Source organism: Myotis lucifugus, unplaced genomic scaffold, assembly GCF_000147115.1.
Source record: "Myotis lucifugus unplaced genomic scaffold, Myoluc2.0 scaffold_241, whole genome shotgun sequence".
Lineage (NCBI taxonomy): Eukaryota > Metazoa > Chordata > Mammalia > Chiroptera > Vespertilionidae > Myotis > Myotis lucifugus.
Window position 1 is genome coordinate 717,606 of NW_005871289.1, and position 20,096 is coordinate 737,701.

Genomic DNA, 20,096 nt, shown 5'->3' on the forward strand with positions numbered 1-20,096 from the left:
AATCAAAAACACACAACAGAACTACAGTGTATAAAATATGAAAATAAACTTTTATAAAAATGGACATATTTTTCCCTTAGGATGCACATCACTGCTGCCATACACTACATCTAAAAAAATTCCATGAACAATTCCAAGATGACTTGCACATGACCCCTTCTGAGCAGACCTACCAAATGCAATAGCTATGCTCACGATATTTCGCCTAGGCCCGCGTCAAGGTACAGGAGAATGCAGCCACTTGCGCGCACGTGGAGTCTCAGCGGCTTGCTGAAAGAACCACAGGAAGCTATTTTTTTTTTAACATTCAAACATATAAATGTTTCTTTGGAACTTGTGCATATTTCTGAAATAACTTAAAGTTCATCAATTTTAAAATGAAAAAATTGCTACATATTTATTTCTAATGTGAGGACTGTCATAAAAGATCATTTCAACTTGGTGCTAATTTCTAGGTGTTCCTCGTGGCAAAAGCAAAATAAAATAAAAATTTTCTATTTTAGTCTGTCTCAACTGTAAAAAATAGTACAAAAAGACACGAGAGAGAAAGACTATTTGCAATGAGAGTATGGATACCAAGAAATGTATATAATATGATTAAAAAATTTTAAATGCACAATAGGGACATGATAGTCTCATGGTTCAGTCGCAGGCTCCAGCTTCCCAACCAGTTGGGTCTGTATCCTGTCAGTTACCAACTCTGTCAAGTTATGTAATATCTCTGCACTTCAGTTTCCTTGTTGCAAAACTGGGATAATTACTATAATTGCTTTATAGTATATTGGATACCAGATGTCAGATCATCAACATTAAAGAATCAAGAGAAGGAAGAGGTAGCTTGTATATTACTATAAATATGGTCTAGGAATCATTTGTAGTCACATAATGAAGAGTATTTGTTTTTCTGATAATTACTACAATTACCACTCTCATAACTCCTCGTAAGGATATAACTAATACCACCTCCATGTACAGTAATTTGGCAAAATCTTATCAGCCCGACCAGTGTGGCTCAATGGTTGAGCATCAAACCATGAACCAGGGGGTCAGGGTACATGCCCAGGTTGCAGGTTCGATCCCCAGTAGTGGGGGTGCAGGAGGCAGCAGATTGATGATTTTCTCCCATCACTGATGTTTCTATCTCTCTCTCCCTCTAAAATCAATTAAAACATATTTTTTAAAAATCTTACCAAAATGAAAAAGCACAACTATTTTTTCCCAGTAATTTCACATATAAGAATTTATCCAACAGATATATCACACCAGTATAAAATAATATACATACAGTATAAGGATCTTCACTGGCTTGATGAACTAAATCTTTATTAATGAGGAAACATTGAAATAAATTATATCTTTTCAATGAAACAGAAACCACCAAAAAGAATGAGGCAGTTGCAGACATATTCCTACTGAGCTCCGTACATATTCTATCTTTAAGATTTATTGTGTGAAACAATGCAACGTATACAACTAGGTGGTACCATGTTACCACTTGTTTAAAAAAAAAAAGCAAAAAAGGGCTAGACATGATATAGTCATAAAAGCATAGAGCATTTTTGCAAGGGTACACCAAAACTCAGCAACAGCGCTTGACTCTTGGAGGGTAAATGTGTGGCTGGAGGACAGGGGTTAGAGGAGAAACTTTTTACTGTATATCCTTCTGTACTTCAAAAATACATTTCTGTACCTTGTGCATGCTTTTCCTTTTACAAACTAGTAAAATAATTTAAAAATTCCTACAAAACGAGAGCATCTGCTAATTATCCAAGCTGAATCTGAAATAAGACTTAAAATTTCAAACAAAATACATCTTGATTATTTTTACTATTTTCACAAGATTTGAAATAAGCCAAATAGAAATTTACTCTAGGGTACCTTTCTCAATTTCATTCCAACAATATCCTAAATAACATATCTGCTATGCCCACAATAACATGGATTAAGTTATATAACAACACAGGTTAAACCCTCACTTTGGCACTGATATAGAAGTGCACAGGGTTTTTATTGAGTGCTTTCTCAATTCTTATTCCAAATACTTTGTTTCAGTTGGACTATATTAGAATAATGCAATTATCAGGTGCCTGACTAAAATAAAGACACTTTTGAGAGTTCATTTGGCTCCAAAATGTGAATAAGACTAATATTCAGAGGTGGGAAAAAGTAGATTTACAGTTGTAATTTAAATAAATAACACAATAATCCTATCTAATAAAAGACAAAAAGGGTAATTAACCGTACCTCCGCTACGCTTCCCATTGGCTAATCAGGGCGATATGCAAATTAACTGCCAACAAAGATGGTGGCCGGCAGCCATGCAGCTGAAGCGAACATGAGGCTTGCTTTCTCCAGTGATGGAGGAAGCCAAGGTTCCCCGCCTGCCGCGGCCAGCTCTGAGCTCCGGAAGCAACAATGTTTCAATTATGGAAGCTAAACAAACTCCAGATACCTGCTTTCAGCCAGCCGTGGCCTCAGAGCTGGGAGCGCCAGTGACGGTAACAATATTTCAATTATAGAAGGTAAATAAATCCCAGAATAAAAAAAAAAGAAAAAAAGGAGAGGCTGGGAGCTTCAGTCGCCAGCCAGCCTGAAAACGGCCCTCAGCCCCTCACCCAGACTGGCCAGGCACCCCAGTGGGGACCCCTACCCTGAAGGGGGTGTGGCCAGCTGCAAACAGCCATCAGCCCCTCACCCAGGCTGGCCAGGCACCCAAGCGGGACCCCCACCCTGATCCGGAACACCCTTCAAGGCAAACCAGCCGGCCCCCACCCGTGCACCAGACCTCTATCCTATATAGTAAAAGGGTAATATGAAAACTGACCCTAACAGCAGAAAGACTGGGAATGACTGGTCACTATGACACACACTGACCACCAGGGGGCAGATGCTCAATGCAGGAGCTGCCCTCTGGTGGTCAGTGCGCTCCCACATGGGGGAGCTCTGCTCAGCCACAAGCCAGGCTGATGGCTGCCAGTACAGCGGTGGGGGTGGGAGCCTCTCCTGCCTCCTCAGCAGCGCTAAGGATGTCTGACTGCAGCTTAGGTCTGTTCCCCACTGGCAAGTGGACATCCCTCGAGGGCTGCCGGGCTGCCAGAGGGATGTCTGATTGCCATCTTAGGCCCAATCCCCTGGGGAGCAGGCCTAAGCCAGCAAGTGGTTATCCCCTGAGGGGTCCCAGACTGCAAGAGGGCACAGGCCAGGCCTCTAGTCCTATATAATAAAAGCCTAATATGCAAATTGACTGAATGGTGGAATGACCAGTTGCTATGATGCACACTGACCACCAGGGGGCAGACGCTCAATGCAGGAGCTGCCCCTAGCCCTCAGGCCACCCAAGGCGGGTGCCAGCGGGGGCCCCCCAGATTGCCCCGCTGGTCGCCCTGCAGTGGGAGGCAACTGGTGGCAGTGGCGGGGGGCGGGACTGGCAAGCGAGTGGTGCCAGGCCAGCCAAGGTGGGTGCCAGCAGGGGCCCCCTGATCGCCCCACCCATCGCTCCACAGATTGGCCCTGATCGCCAGCTATGCCAACGGACCCTACCCATGCACGAATTTCCTCCATCAGGCCTTTAGTTAATAAATAATAATACAAGAATAAACTCTTTTTTTGAGTACTCACAACTGTTTTGCCTACCTCTGTAGACTCATTAACCTGCTAGATCTAACAAATGCTTATGAAGTAAGTTAGGCATTCTATCCATTTGTAGAAATTAGTGCAAATATTTAGCTCCACTTGGAATCTAAAGTAAGTTTTCCAGTGGAAACTCAAGTGGGAATAAAAAGAGAGACAGAAAGAGTGCCGACATCCTGCACATGAAGTGGGGTGGGAAGTCCTTCCTGTGCATTCCTGTATGGCCTCTCCATTCTCCCTGCAAAGTGAATTTATTTTTCATTTCTTTTTTTCCGGGTCCATGGAGAGTTTACTCTTTCTATACTTTCCAAAACAAGTTTGGTTTTGGTATAGAGCACTTAGTCAAAATCTCTCAGAACCTCCGCATGGCAATCAGATAGAATTTGCGAAAAATGAAGTAGGAAGCATAATTAGAAACTACCTGTGATTCCTACATGTATGATATGAAGACAGTTATGTCAGCCTGGTGAGTCATGTCATCTATGCCAAAAAGATGAAGTTGACTTATATAAAAATATTGAATTTTGTGAAAAATGTCTTTAGATTTCCATTTTGCCAATTTCAGGTTTACCTACTATACATAAGCAACTGTAAACATTAGCATAAAATTACCATGTACATTTCTACATTATACTGACTTGCCCACTGGACTCTTTGGAAGGAAATCTTTAAATCGCAAATGTTTATTCCCAGTATTGTTTCCACTTCAACACATATCTTTACATTCTGTCAACATCCAGTCTCTCACCAAGGTACTGTTCAAATTCCAAATTCATACCAAGTTTAGAATTTTTAATTTAGAAGTGATTCTAGCATTTTTGCAATGTTCTTCAAAACGTTTTCAGAAGAACTAGCATTACATTTATATATTTATAAATAAATATTTTTAAAATTTTATATATGCTGAAAACACATATAAAGAGTATTAAATTTTTGCATCAATTCATGTTTTCTATTCAGATTGTGCCCATATTGTAGAATATTCTTTACATTTTCAAAACTGAACCCCTGTACTTGACAAAATACTGATTGCCAAAATCTCTGTGGGGACTAACTCTTTATTTCCTTGCGTAAAGTACAAGCTACTGGTAAAGTTCTTCATTAAGTCAGGTCCTCTTCCTCTTGGCTGCATCCCTAGTCTATTCTTGTATTCCTCCATTGCATTTCTATTTATGTCTCTTCATCCAGAAATTGATGCTGGGTAATGGAGGCTAAAGTCCTCTATATTTCCTGGATTTGAGTAATGTCCTTTTACTGGTCCTTTCTGTCTTGCACCGAATAAAATCTCTTGCAGTTTGAACGCTCATTTGTGGTACAAGAAGTTATATTGAAATTTCTGTTGCCCCCGGATCTTTTATAAATGTCTATACCTGGCCCGACTCTTCTTTCCAACTTAAAAGTTGTTGGCAAGGAAAAATACCCTATATATCCTATCCTTGTTCAGTCTTCCCCTTGCCAGGGTAATCTCAGATAATTGCCTCTTAGTCTTTCCCCACCCAAATGGTGGCTAGATCTTTTGTTACACTTGAAATATTAAGTCTTACGAGGGAGTAACACATATCTCAGATGAGAGCAAATGAAAGGTTAGTACTACTATGACTAATACTCCTGTCACTCACTGACCACAAAGGTTGACATATAATCTGACTGGCCAGGAGAGTCTTTCTCCTCAGGTCTCTGTGCTGAGAGGGGATTTCTTTTCAGAGGAAAGTGGGCCATTCTTTGCTCAAAGGTTACAGTATATAATGTAGTTAATTTATTCAGTTCAATTGGCTTTGGGTGGTGGGCACACGGTGAAATATAGAGATCTTATAACATAAAAACCCACACCTGAAACCTGTATGATCATGTTGACCAATGTTACACCAATAAATTTAATAATAAAATAAAGTTTAATTGAGATGTTAATTTTTTAAACTGCAGTTCTATATAACTAGGAAAAACTTTTCTTTAACAAAAGAAATTAAAAGTAGTAATGGGGAAGAGAAGAGAGCATCACTGAATTCAAGGATTTTATACATTATTAAATCCGGAAGGAACACAAAATATCATCTATTCTAAACTTTCCCAACTTTTATCCCCTTTTATAGGTGAGAGAGTGAAGATAAGGAATGTGCTCGAGATTATGATGATAGCCCTAGCCGGTTTGGCTCAGTGGATAGAGCGTCGGCCTGCGGACTGAAGGGTCCCAGGTTCGATTCCGGCCAAAGGTACATGCCTGGGTTGCAGACTTGATCCCCAGTAGGGGACATGCAGGAGGCAGCCAATCAATGATTCTCATCATTGATGTTTCTATCTCTCTATCCCTCTCCCTTCCTCTCTAAAATCAATAAAAATATATATTAAAAAAATTATAATGATAGAATCAGAATACAGCTATACATAAAATCTCTTGGCTTCTAGTACACAAAGTTGATATATAATAGAGGCTTTATTATTTTATGTACAATAAATTTTACCATGTTACCACCATAGCTGAAGTTTCCAGTGAGTTAAAATATAGCAACACTGTATACATGTAGAAAGATGTGAATGAGTAAATAGAGAAATAAAGAATAGCTTTGAAGTGAGACATTATTCATTTTGATGCCAGTAATTTTGAATTTAGGGAAATTTAGACATGCACTCGGCTAATACTTCATTCAGGAAACCTTTGCTGTAAAATAGCTCCAATTCAATAACTTGCAACAAGATTTGGAGTGAAATGTTTAAATATTTAAGAGAAAAAAATTTCAAAAATATTCATACTTATACAGAATTATTTTTTGTATACATAATTACCAGGTTAATTACAACTTCTTACATACTTTTTAAAGTAAGTCAATGAAAGAAGTTTTTTAGGGAACATTTTTTAGAACTACTTCATAATAGTTCAGATTTCCCCTTAATAAATAAGCAGTGAGCTGTGTCATTTTGCAAATGAAAGTGGAAACTGAATGAGGTGGAAATTTAAATTTACTTATTATCAATTATGAAATTACTAGAGGCCTGATGCACAAAATTCACGCACAGGTAGGGTCCCCAGGAGTGGCCAGCAATCAGGGCTGATCTGTGGGGTGACTGGGGGCAACTGGGGCTCCCTGCTGTCACCTGCCTTGGCCAGACTGGTGCTGCCACTTGCCGGCCCTGCCTCCACCATTGCTGCCCCACTGCTTCTGGTTGGATCCCTCTGCGGGGCGACTGGCGGGGTAATCAGGGCCCCCTGCCTCACACCCACCTTGGCTGACCTGGGGCCTGCGGGCTGGGGGCAGCTCCTGCATTGAGCGTCTGGCCCCTGGTGGTCAATGTGCGTCATAGCGACCAGTTGTTCCGCCTTTCGGTCGATTTGCATATTAGGCTTTTATTATATAGCATATTTTGGCCTGGTTCCACTACTTGCATTGGCAAATGGTTCTTATTGTACCAACCTAGTTGTAGATGAGAGTATAAACTTTGGACAAATTATAAAAAAAACGAATACCTGAAAGTAATAGAGATTGATCAAAATTAGGTGGAAAGTGGAAGGGGTGTGTAAGAAGAATGAAATGGCAGTGAGATGAGTTTTCTGTTTTTAATGTTTTAGCCTAAGGGCAGACTCCAGTCAGTATAGTGGGGCACACAAACTTAGCAGCTCAATACCTATAAAGTGAAAAATGAAATCCCAAAAAGGACTGAATCAAGAATCAGTGTATAAACTACCCAACTCTTCGACTAATCCCTAAACCATTCGTATGATACTGAATCCAAGAAACCCTGCTAAAGCTAAATGAAGAGAGATTCTAGCTGTTGCCATGGAAGAGGAATTTGAAGTTTAAGGAGCTGAATCTAGTAAATTGCCTGCTTAACACCCAGCAAGGAGAACTTTCTTCTTAGGAATATAACAGAATCTGAAATCTCTACAATGTATTACTCACAATGTCCAGGATATAATTCAAAATTATTAAACATGCAACAATCTAAGAAAGTGTGACTTATTCACTGAATACTAAAATAATTCATATATTTAATTTATCATATAAGAATTTTAAAGCAGTTAATATAACTTCATTCAAGGATATAAAATAAAATAAACCTGTAACAAATGACAAATAAAACATAAGGCTAGATAAACAGAAACTATAAAAAACTCAAATGAAAAATATAAAACTATCAGAAATAAAACATTACTGGATGGATGTAACAACAGATTGGAGCTGACAGAAGAGTCAGGACATAAAGCAAGAACAATAGAATTTATCCAACTTAAAGAATAGAGAGAAAAGATTGAAAGAAAATTAAACAGTCTCAGGTACCTGTGGAACAGTATCAAAGTAACAAATATGTACTTGGAGTCTCAAAAGTGAAGAATAGAAAGAATAAGGCAGAAAAAATATCTGAAGAAATAAATGCTGAAAATTCCCCCAAATTGGTTAAAGACATAAATCAATATTGAGGAAGCTCAGTGAACTCTAAGCAGGACAAATTCAAAGCAAACCATGTATATGTATATCATGGTCAAACTGCTAGAAAACAAATTTATAGATAAAATCCTGAAAGCATCCAAAGAAAAATAACACCTTACATACACAGAAGCACAGTACAAAATCTACAGGCATATAATTACACATAATAAATGCCAGAAAATAGTGGAATTATAACATTAAAGACCTCAAAATAAAACTGCCAATCCAGAATTCTACATCCAGTGAAAACATCTTCCAGGAATAAAGGAGAAGTAAAGATATTTCCAGAAAGATGAAAACTAAGAGAAACCATTACCAGCCAACCTGTACTATTAGAAACGCTAAATAAAATCTAGTAGAACAACAACAAAAAAATGATATCAGAAGAAAATTCTGATAATAAAAAAGAAATGAAAAACAGTGGAAATGGTCGATGTTAAGGTCTCTTTTTTCTCTTAGTTTTACTGAAATACATTTGATTATTTAAGGCAAAAAATAGTATTATGGCTTATAGCATATGTAGATGTAAGTTGTTTGACAATTATAGCTTAAAGAGCAAGAGTAAAGTAATGGACCTATACAAATAGTCTTATATTATACATGAGTAAAGTAGCACAATAACAATTCCAAGTAGATGGAAAATTGAAGAATGTATACTAGAAAAAATGATGCAAAGAGACATCACTAAGACACCAGTAGATAAGTTTAAAAAATTTCTAAAAGAAGACACAATGAACCCAAAAGAAGATAGGAAAGGAAAACAGAGAAACAGAAACAGGGAGAACAAGCAGAAAAAAAAAGAGAAAAATAGTTGACCTCTATCCAACCATTTCAATAAATACATGAAATATCATGGAATTAAAGACTATAATTAAAAGATACACAAAGGAAAAATAAGAAAAAGCAAGACCCAATTATTTATTGTCTACAAGAGATGTATTTTAAATATTAAAGATAAAGCTATAATGAAAGGAAATGGATAGAAAAACATATCTATGTATATAAAAGGCTAAGCGACCATCCAACCAGCTGGTAGGTATGATGCGCACTGACCACCTGGGGGCAGACGCTCAATGCAGGAGCTGCTGAGCTGTGGTGACTTGGCAGTGGTAGTTCTCAGGTGACATATCCCAGAACCAGAGAGGAGGGAGCCCGATTCCTCACAGGGCTGTGCTATTCCACCTTCAGCCATGGGTTATGTTGTTGCTGGGGCACTGTCGGCCCCAAATCTGGTTTACTGTCAAGCTGTGGTGACCATAGACACCCTTTGAGCTGCAGCGCCGCCCCAGATGCGCTGGCCAGGTAGGGACCACAGGAAGTTGGCTCCAGGGTGTGTCCAGCCCATCTCACCCAGTCCCACCCCACCAGCCACCTTCTAATTAATTTCCTTTCAATGTGCACAAATGCATGCACCGGGCCACTAGTCTATATATATAAAAGGCTAATATGGAAAGTGTCCCTGTGGGAATTCGACTGGGAGACCAGGAGTTCTATCACTCGCTATGACGTGCACTGACCACCAGGGGGTGGAGTGGAATGGAGGCCCCGATTGGCCCTGATCGCCAGCCAGGCCTAGGGACTCTACCCGTGCATGAATTTTGTGCACCGGGCCTCTAGTATCATATAAATAGCACAATAAGGCTGTAATGGCTAAAAACTGGAAACAGACTAAATGTTTACCAAAATAGAGTTCAGGATGAATAGTATTTATAAAAGAGAGATTTTATAAATATAAATAAGTGGGGAGATATGCCATGCTCATGGATTATAATACATACTTGGTATTGTTAAGACATTCAGATCCCCAAATTGAGTAAGCATTCAATCTAATCCCTTTCAATTCTTTCATATTATATTTTATTTTTTTCTATCACCATTTATCCCTTCTATGCTCCCTCCCCCCTACATCTATTTGCCACCCCTCTGCAAACACCACATTGTTGTCCATGTCCAAAGTTCTCTCTCCTTTTCTGCTCAATCCCTCTACCCCCCAACACCACCTCACAGCCTGCCCCTGCCAACACCAGAGCTGTCTGCCTGCTCTCTATCCCTTTCAAAATCCCACTAGGCTTTTCTTTCTCTTTTCCCTTCCTGCCTTTGTCTCTCTCCCTCCCTTTCTCTCTCTCTCATTCTTTTTGATAGAAACTAACAAGTTGATTCTAAATTTACATTCATGCAAAGGACACAGAAAATCCATATTAAACCTGAAAAATAAAGTTTGAGAACTTACACTACCAAACTTTAAGTCTTATTAAAAAGCTATAGGAATCAAGAAAGATGATACTGACAAAAGGATTGACAAATAAATTAATGAAACAAAACTGAAATTCTAGAAATAAATCCACATAGATAGGTAGTCATGGATTATCAACAAAGTTACCAAAGCAATCCAATGGGAGAGAAGTGTCTTCAACAAATGGTTCTGCAATAACTAGATATCCATATGTGAAAAAGCTAACTTGGCCTCAATTCATACAATATGCAAAAGTTAATCTGACCTGATTAATAGAACTAAGTATAAAAATTAAGCTATAAAATTTCCAGAAGAAAACATAAGAGAACATCATCATGGTTTGGGAGTAGCCAAAGATTTCTTAGGACACAGAAAGCAATAAAAATAAAATAAAGAATTGGATAAATTAGACTTCATCAGAAGTTCAAAACTTCCGCTCATCAATATACACAAAGTCTTGTTACATAAGATACATAAAGAACTTCTACCAGTTGGTAATAAAAGATAACTCATCCTCAAAAATACTGTGTAAAGGATTTGAAGAGACTCCTCCCTGAGGAATGTGTATGAATGGCCAATCAGCACATTAAAAAAATGCTCAACATCATTACTCACCTGGGAAATGCAAATTCAAACTATAATGACATACTATTAAGTATCCATTAGAAGGGTTAAAAGTAAAAACAATGACAATGCCAAATGTTGATGAGCACATGGAGCAACTGGAACTCTCAGATATTGCTGGTAGAGGTAAAAATGATAGAACCATTTTGGAAAAAAAGTCTTACTTAAAAACTGAACATATACCTACTCTGTGACCCAGTAATTTCATTCTTAGCTACTTACCTAAGAGGAAAAAAAGCATTTTTCCATGAGGACTTGCACAATGTTCATAACAGGTTTATTCATAATACCTTAAAAACTGGAAACAGACTAAATGTTTACCAAAATGAGAATGAGTAGACTGATATATTCATACAAGGGGACATTACTCAACAATAAAGAGAAATACATTATACTTCTACTGAAAAATATAAATTTCAAAAATATCCTGAGTGAAAGAAATTTCACACAAAACGTACACACACTATCTGAAGTTTAGAACAGAAAAAAATTCATCTGTGATGGAAAAAAATCAATCAGACCAGTCATTCCCTTTTTGAGAAAGATGGCAAACATTGACTGGCAGGAGGCATGAAAAAATTTTCTAAACTGGTGGTACTGTTTTATACTGTTGAAAGGGCCTAGAAAACAACAGTCTTATATATTTGTCAAAATTCATCAAGTGGCATATTTAAGAACTGAGTGGTTCACTGTGTATACGTTTTACCTTTAAAAAAGAACCATAAACAAATTATACATAATGAAGCATTTAGGCATGAAGTGTATTGATGTCTGCAGCTGTCTTTGCAATGTATCAAAAAAATCAAACTGACGGATAGATAAAGGAACAATAGATGCATAGATATAGTAATTGTAAATATATAGTTAACATAGTAAATATAGTAAAATATTAATTGTAGAATCTAGATGGCAGATATATGGTATTCATTCTACAAGTCTTTCAACTTTTGAATGTTTGAAAATTTTAAAATAAAATGTTAAAATTTCCAATGTCTTGCTTTATCTAGAAGAAAGCTGTTCAAGTTTGAGTAGAAGTCATTAAGTATGATTAAGTATAAATTGGCTGCTTCTGAAAATTTGAATTATGAGACAAACAGCACATTTTCCCTATCTCTGAAAAGACTCAACAAGGCTTTTCTCTCAAAAATAGAGAGAGAGAGAGAAAGAAAAAAATCACTGACCTTTTTTCTTTTCCTTTGCTTGGTTTTTGCTGAGTCTTGTCCAGCACTCCCATTCCCGAGGGATCCTGCTGTGGCTTTCCCTGCATGCTGTGGTCCAGAGGATGGAGCTGTTGGTGTAGGAGGAGGTGTATTCTCAGGGGAGTCTGGGTAGGACTTCATGCAAGATCCCTGCCCAAAGAGATGTGGCTTTGAAATCAAGTGACCAGGACTTCTCCTAACATTTGATTTTGTTTAGTATCTCATGAATTTAACACTAGTTGAAGCTTACAAATATACAAACACAACTTATTATCACCAAGTTCACAGGAATGGTGCCTCCATCTTGCCCCTAAAGGGTCTAAATATCTTCATGTATAATTTGTCTAATCACTTAGATATAATCAGGAGTCCTCAGATACAGCTTCTAAACTTCCTGTGGATTTTGTCAGATATAGACATTTCTACCTGGAAGTTTTGTTAGCGTTTAAAACTTACATGTTTCAAAAGGAACCTCTAAACTTTCCCCCCAAAACTGGACACCTTTCAGACATTTTTTTTGTATCAGTGTTGACCAGCCCTCTCTCAGTGTCTCAGGGTCACTGTAGAGACCTCTCTGGCTCCTCCCACATCTAATTCCTTCCTTCTCTCAGAAACCCCTCATATCTATCTGGTTTCATTGGCTATGACTGTAAGTCTATTCTCTCTGCTATGTAGAAGTACTTCAAATATTTAAAAATCATTATACTTCACAGCCTTTTCTACAGGTCAAACACCTCAGGTTCCTTCAACCACTGGTACATGTTTTCAGGTTCCTTCACTCCCTGTTCACTCTCCTTAGACATCCTCCACTGTGTGTCAACCTCCACCCGATAAGATGGTGCCTAAACACTAAATCCAAACAAAGCAAGCTTCCTTACTGTAACATCATAATATCGGCTCCTAAGAAATTTATAGGCAAATAAAAGTCTCTTTTTTACATATGGTATTAATAACCTGTCATCCTATCAACCATACATACTAACCATACTATCTACTCGCCTACGCTTCTCTATAATTTAAAAAAAAATACGCTAAACTTTGTAAAATGTTTTGTTGAAATTCAGATATTGGTTTCTTTGATCTGCATGCCTAGGAACATTATCAAACAGGAAGGATAAAGCTAATCTGGCATAAGGTGTCCTTAGGAAAAACAAGATAGCTCCTAAAAATCATTGCTTCCTGTGCATAAGCCATATGCTAGAAAAAAAATCTAGAAAATTAACTTGAATTACTATTAAACTTGCTAATTTAATATGAGAAACCCAAACTGAAATAGCTCAGTTCTTTATAACACTTAATGCTTAAGAAATGATAATCATTAAGAGAGAATGCATTTTGTATTAACTTCATGCCTTAAGTTTCCAATTCCAATCCACCGTACATAGCACCTCCACTTGGATTTTCTTCAGACACCTATTTGAGCCAAGAAATCTTCAACACTTCCTTCCTTAATAGCTAAGTGTCTAAGGCATTAATTGTCTAATCTGACTTTCTACTACCCCTCCCCAATGAGTCCTTTCCTTGAATATTTTAATCAGAGATTTTTCTTCCTTTGTACAATTATACTGATGCTGCCTCTGAGGCCGAGTATTCTCCCCACTTTTACTGTCTCATCAAAGTCCTATCTCTCCTTCAACACCCAGCTTCCTCTTTGAAGTCTTCTTTGATTGTAATTAGGAAGTGATTTTTACCTTCATTCGGTCTATGCCACGCATTTGGAAATTAGTATATGCCATCTTGAACTGTGTGCTTGCTCATTTCTTTCCTTGTTTGTTTACCTCCCTGAATAGAGATCATATCAGTCTCCAGAGTTCCCGTTTGCATCCAAAGAGGTCAAGTCCTTAAAGCTGGCCCTGATGTTGGTTGCTGATTTATAATGGTGATGAGTAAGACTCTGACTTTGGAGTGGCCATTCTCTTTGTGTTTAGTGAGGTGACCAGCCCTCTGAATACTCCCAGTCCCCCTGAATGTTCATTTTGACTACCAGTCACCTAGGAGGATGGGTGTCTGACGGGCAAGAGGAAAGTTTGGGGTTTGTACTAACATATGTAGTCAGGATGCTTTCTGACACTCCTGCTTGCACCTCCTGGAGAGCCCAGGAGCCCAGCACACATAGACCATTTTTCTAACTGCTGGTAGCTGGGAACAGCGGCTGTGGTTGCTGAGCAGCTGCCCAGGGCTGCTCGGCCACCCTGGAGAACCAAGAAAGGGGAGAAACAGAGAACTTTCCTAGCCATGCAAGCAATCCTTGAATGTTAAGAGGAAACTAGGCTTGTTATGTTCACTGTACATTTCTTCAATTAGAAATGTTACAACAAATTTGTGTGATGTTAATGAAAAGCATACTTATATGCATATTCATAAAGGGAACATGTACCAAAGACCTTTTAAAGGGTGTTCTTTGACATCATAATTTGGGCTTGTAACATAAACAAATAGTGTTTAATCAACCGGGTAATCTTTAGGGACTTTAAAAGTATGTTGACTGATAATGATGTATGAACTTTCCCAAGAAGAAAAGGATTTTTAATAGGTGTAAACATTTTAATTTCTACTTGGATTCCAAGCCAATATGATTCTTTAAGGAGCATAAAAAGATGTCAAATTTTTGGCCTGTAATAATATGCTGTATAGACATATATAGTCATGGACTTACTAAGTAACCTAGAGCAGAGTTACTTTAAGTTGGAGTCCCTAGGGTTCACAGATCCCTTAGATCCATAGAATGGTTTCAGAGGGTCTTTGAACACCCTGAAGTTGTATACAAAATCTGCAAATGTGTTTATGAGGAAAGGGTTTATAGTTTTCATCAAATTATCAAAGGGGCTTATCCATTTTTAGGTTATATGTTTCACCCAACTTAATCTACAGCTTACTTCACAATTATACTTGTAGATGTTAACCTAACTTCTGTGCTGCCATCTCTATGGTTCTTAGATTGAATTATATGAAACTGCTAGTAGAAAAGGTCAAATATTAGTAAATTCATTCAATGGATGATACTACATTTCTGGTTTTTAGGCACAGGCTGCTTTACAGAGAATATTTTTTATACTGAAGTTATACAAAGCCTTAAAGTGGGCACGAAGACTGCAGTCCCCACATGTGGGGATCTCAGCAAGAGAAACTGGATCAGAAGAGATGTGATCCTCACAGGATAGGGCCAATCTACACCAAAGGATAAATGGAGCTGTGCTTCTGTAAACCATGTTTAGAGATGGTTTAATAACTAGAATGTAAAATCATCAATAAATGTCAGGAATTAATATTATATGACTAATAATCCTCTCACCTGTGAGGCACAAAGAGATAAATAACTTTTTTCAATGGTATTCAATTACCAAAACCAGTGGTTCATCTCCCATGGAAATGAAAAATGCCCTATAACAATCTCTCTTTAATTGAAGGGCTAGGAAAGTGAAATAAGACAAGGAAAAAGTTCATAGTATTAAGTGGATGTTAGGATCAAGCACATAGCAGGTTCTCAATAAATATTTGTTTGAATGTTGACTGAATTCAGATTCTTTGAGTAAAGGCCACAAATGCCAACATAACCTTTTCAAAAGAACTATTTGTATAAATATTGGACATGAGGAAAAAATCCATATTAGCGCCAGACAGATTTTTCGATACTTACCTCGGCAGAGCTGTGATACTGAATGAAGGCGGCCGAAATGGCGTGGCCGAACGGGTCTCCTGCCTTGGTTCCCATGTCCTGCCTCACAAGTAGAGCCAGATCCACTAACTAGGAGATCGGAGCAATGGAAACAAAGTCAGGTAACTGGGAACAATAACCTGTCACTGAAGTGGCAAACAAAACGCAGTCCATTCCAAATGTCATTGAGAATACTGTCTGCCTAAAAGTCTGTACTGTGGACATGAGCGCATGCTTTCATTGACTGGTATACGGACTTCCCATGGACAGAAATGATATATGCTGACCTCCAGTGGAGTGGTTCACAAACTTTATTTCATAATCACTAGACAATCATTTTAAAATAAAGATTTCCGGGCTTTAGGCATATGCTGCTTTACAGAGAATATTTTTACTACTGAAATTACACAAAGCCCTCATACTCTAATTCAGTAGGTCTGCTCTGGGGTGTCATCTAGGAATTTACATTTTAAACAAGAACCAAGGAGATGCTAATGCTTGTGGTCTAAAGACCATGTTAGAGAATGGAGTCTAGACTCAGATTTTTGCACCCATTCAAGTAGATTGAACATATTTAGGAAAGTATTTGGAGATCAAAAATAATCTCTAAATATGGCAGATGTGTGCTTGGAATTCAATATTGAGAAATACTATGTAGGGTTTTATTTCTGGTTAGAATAAAGTTGCAAGAAATAGTTACTTTTACCCTAACCACCAACAGAGCTGAGGAAACAAAGAAACATAATTGAATTAAATCTCCGAAAATGGTAAGATTGTCATAGCAGAACTCCTGGGTGTTCTCATCCCTGGTGGAGCAGCAGGTGGAGTCATGGACAGGGCTAAGGAGAAAGCAGCCATGTAAGGGCTGATATGACAGATTAGAATTCTTACCTGTGCCACAGTTTCATATGCTAAATATGCCAAAATTTCCATAGCGATAACATTGGGTTTTATCTCCATACTGCTACAGTCCAACCAGTCTCGAAATTTGGAGGCTTTTTTGGCTAGTTAGTAAAAACAACAACAACAAAAATAAGTATAGAAAATTTAATTTTTGAAGTGCTTTTTTTTGTTAATCCTCACCCAAGAGGATATTTTTCTATTGACTTTTTAGAGAGAGTGAAAGAGAGAGGGAAAGACAGAATGAAACACTGATGTGAGAGAAACACATTGATTGGTTGCCTCCCGCACGACCCGCTCTCCCCAGGGCTGGGAGGAGCCTGCAACAAAGGTATGTGCCCTTGACCAGAATCGAACCCAGGACCCTTTGGTCCTCAGGCCGATGCAATGTCTACTGTGCCAAACCAGCTAGGGCTTTAACTGTTTTAATACTGCAAATTACTATCACAAAGTGAAAAATGTCTCTTGAAAATTGCATATGAAAGATAATGCATACAATATACAATGTTTTTGAAGTTTTATTAATCTAGATATTCTAGCCCCAAGAAATTTCTTATGCATTGGGTCCTTTATTTTATATTCATGATACATAACATAGTATACAAAGCCACTTAATGTTTAGCACTTTTCCCAATATGTCAGAAAGTTTTCAGTTAACAGTGACCATAGCTTATGTTACAACAATAATCAGAAGAGTTACTTTCTTGCCAAAACTTTAATTTATTATTGTGGGGGGGAACCCTGCAAGAAAAAAAAAAAACCTGTGATGAAAAAAGGAATGTACAGAAATTGTACTTATAATACCTTTCAACATGTGTCTCTTATTAGAATAGGCTTAAGGTAGCGAATTTAGAATTAAATAGAATAAACTGATACCTGGCCGGATCTAATACTGTGGTTACATTTTCCTTGTTACAAAGATGTCCAAATTCTTAAACCTGACTCTCAAAACCATCTGGACTAATCCAACCTGCCTTTATATTATTCCCTATGAAAATGTCACCTGGCCTTGAGTATAATCTTCTCTCTGTGTTCAACCCTGTTCCTTTCCCTCCATGGATTGCCCTCCTATCACTCTTTATTCATATGGATCCTGCCCATACTGACCAAAGATATAGTTCCCCACTCTACTGAAAACTTATCAGCTATCCTTTCCTGTCTGCTTATAGTTTCTCAAACCGTATTATAAGTTCTCTGTGGGCAAACATCATGGGTCTGTCTCTCAGTATATCTAACAATAAAGGGAATCTTCCATAAAATCTCTCTGAAGTGCCACAGTGCTAAGCAGAGTCTAACTAGATACAGAGCCTTCATTAGATATTACTAATTTAACTATTAACCTACAGGGAAAAGATTGATAATGAAGATTTTATCATGTCTGTAACATAATCGTCTTTAAAAAACCCCAACAATTACTCTTTTGATTAATCTGGTCCCACAGGTCTATAAAACACTTAACAGTAACTCAAAGCATGATGTTTTGATCCTCACAGATACAGTCTTCATGGATTCCACATACAGAAGAGTTTTTTCCTAAATAAATCACAGAAGACCTTAAGTCCTGCTATCGAAGCGCATATCCAAAGTTGTCAACTGTGGCAGAATTATGGTAATCCCCCTTAAAGCTATCTCCCTAAAGTAACCAATCTTCCAAATGCTCTCTGACATGCAACATTCCATCTAACTAGTAAGCTGCAATAGCTCACAAACACTTGTTTAACATATGTGGAATACTTCTGAAGTTAACGTTAACAGGCAGCAATTTGGCAAGATCAATAAAATGTACCTTATTCATTTCTCCCTCTGACAGACTGTTCAAAACACAGAGACAGATATCTTGTGACTATGCTCTAAAAAATTTATTTTAAAAGTGAGAGAAAGAATAGTTCTTAGTATTCCATCAGATCTGTTCACCTAAGCAACAGCATTAGAACTTTCTCTCTAGATTTTAAGCACTGAGAATACAGGGACAAGAATCATGTGTCCACCATTATATCCCAGCACCCAGAACAGTGCCTGGCATTAGCAGACTCACAGTAAATATTTCTAGGAGAAATTAATTAAAGAATAAACAAACAAACAAATGAAAGATATTTTTCAATAGAAGGGTAGGCTGCAAATCTTTTTATACATCTAAAAAAGCCACAGGGGTCCCATACACCCACTTGGGTAACTGCTATTCCAGCAGCAGGTGAAGATGCTCTGAGCTAATTCCCTCCCTGTAACCCAGAGCAAAACTGCTCAGAGATGGACCCTCTCAGGGTATTGTTGGTTCTAGAAAAGGAGGCACAGATGCTCTGAGTCATGATAGTTTGTTTCCATCAAGAATTGAGGGGGCATCAGAATGGAAGAGTTCCTTCTCCTTCACCCCTCTTCTCAATATCTGAGGAGAAAGGGCAACCCTGGACACTGATCAACAATTTAAATAGAATCGTGAAAGGTTGAAAGTTCTTAGGATTATTAGCTTTCTCATACTACCTGGGGTTTTCAGCCCATGCTGGACAACCATATATAATAATTTCACATAAAAATTTTAGTTACTTGAGAACAGTCTTCCTTAGAGGGCATGGTTTTCCCTAGGATCTTTTATAGTAGAAGTTCTTTCTTTCTTTCCTTCTATAAATATTCATTGGTCAGCTGCGGATTGCCAGCCTTTACATTTCCCCATATACCAGAGGGCCTGGAGGTCATATATCTTCATTCTCTTAGTTTCTCCAACAGGGAAAATATAGAACAAGTAGATAGAATTCTTACCAATAATACAGGCTACAAGACAATGGAATCATGTTTTAACAAATAACTACTAGTCTACAATTTTCTACCCAACTAAACTATCATTTTAATATGAGGAAAAGTTCAGCTGGTGTGGCTCATTGTCTGACTATCAACCTCTGAACCAAGAGATCACCAATTTGATTCCCAGTCAGGGCACATGCCCAGGTTGCAGGCTCGATCCCCAGTAGGAGGCGTGCAGGAGTCAGCTGATAGATGTTTTTCTCTCATCGATGTTTCTGTCTCTCTATCCCTCTTCCTTCCTCTCTCTCAAAAAAATTAAGAAAAATCAATAAATATGAAGGGAAAATAAAGCCATTTTAAGACAAAAATGAGTGCTTTAACAAGGCTGAGAAGGCAAGTTTACATACTTATCAACTTTAAAAAATTTAACTCAGGGATGTATATTAAAATATTAAAGGTGACAACTAAAATAATCAAATAGGATACATAATATCCAAATTGGTTAAGGAAAATGGAATGAAGAAAACTCAATTGGTCCAATAGAACAAAGAAAAGGAAGAAAAGTAAATTAAAAAACACAGTAAATTTAAAAGAGAAAACAAGACAGCATATATAAACCCAGATTATAATTACATTTAAATTAAATTCATCAATTAAAATACAAAGAGACCCTTAGATTGACTAAAAAGAAAGCCTAG

The 20,096-nt window shown here is 37.8% G+C and overlaps 1 protein-coding gene across 1 annotated transcript in view; it reads right to left on the minus strand.

Annotated features, from left to right (window-relative positions):
* SUPT3H (SPT3 homolog, SAGA and STAGA complex component) overlaps window positions 1-20,096 on the minus strand; it is a 408,078-nt gene that overhangs the window by 74,179 nt on the left and 313,803 nt on the right. The window contains exons 7-9 of the mRNA XM_023762291.1: window positions 16,654-16,766; window positions 15,745-15,852; window positions 12,090-12,257 (exon numbers count right to left, since the gene is read on the minus strand). Coding sequence (XP_023618059.1) covers window positions 12,090-12,257; window positions 15,745-15,852; window positions 16,654-16,766 — 389 coding nt within the window. The remainder of the gene's footprint in view (window positions 1-12,089; window positions 12,258-15,744; window positions 15,853-16,653; window positions 16,767-20,096) is intronic.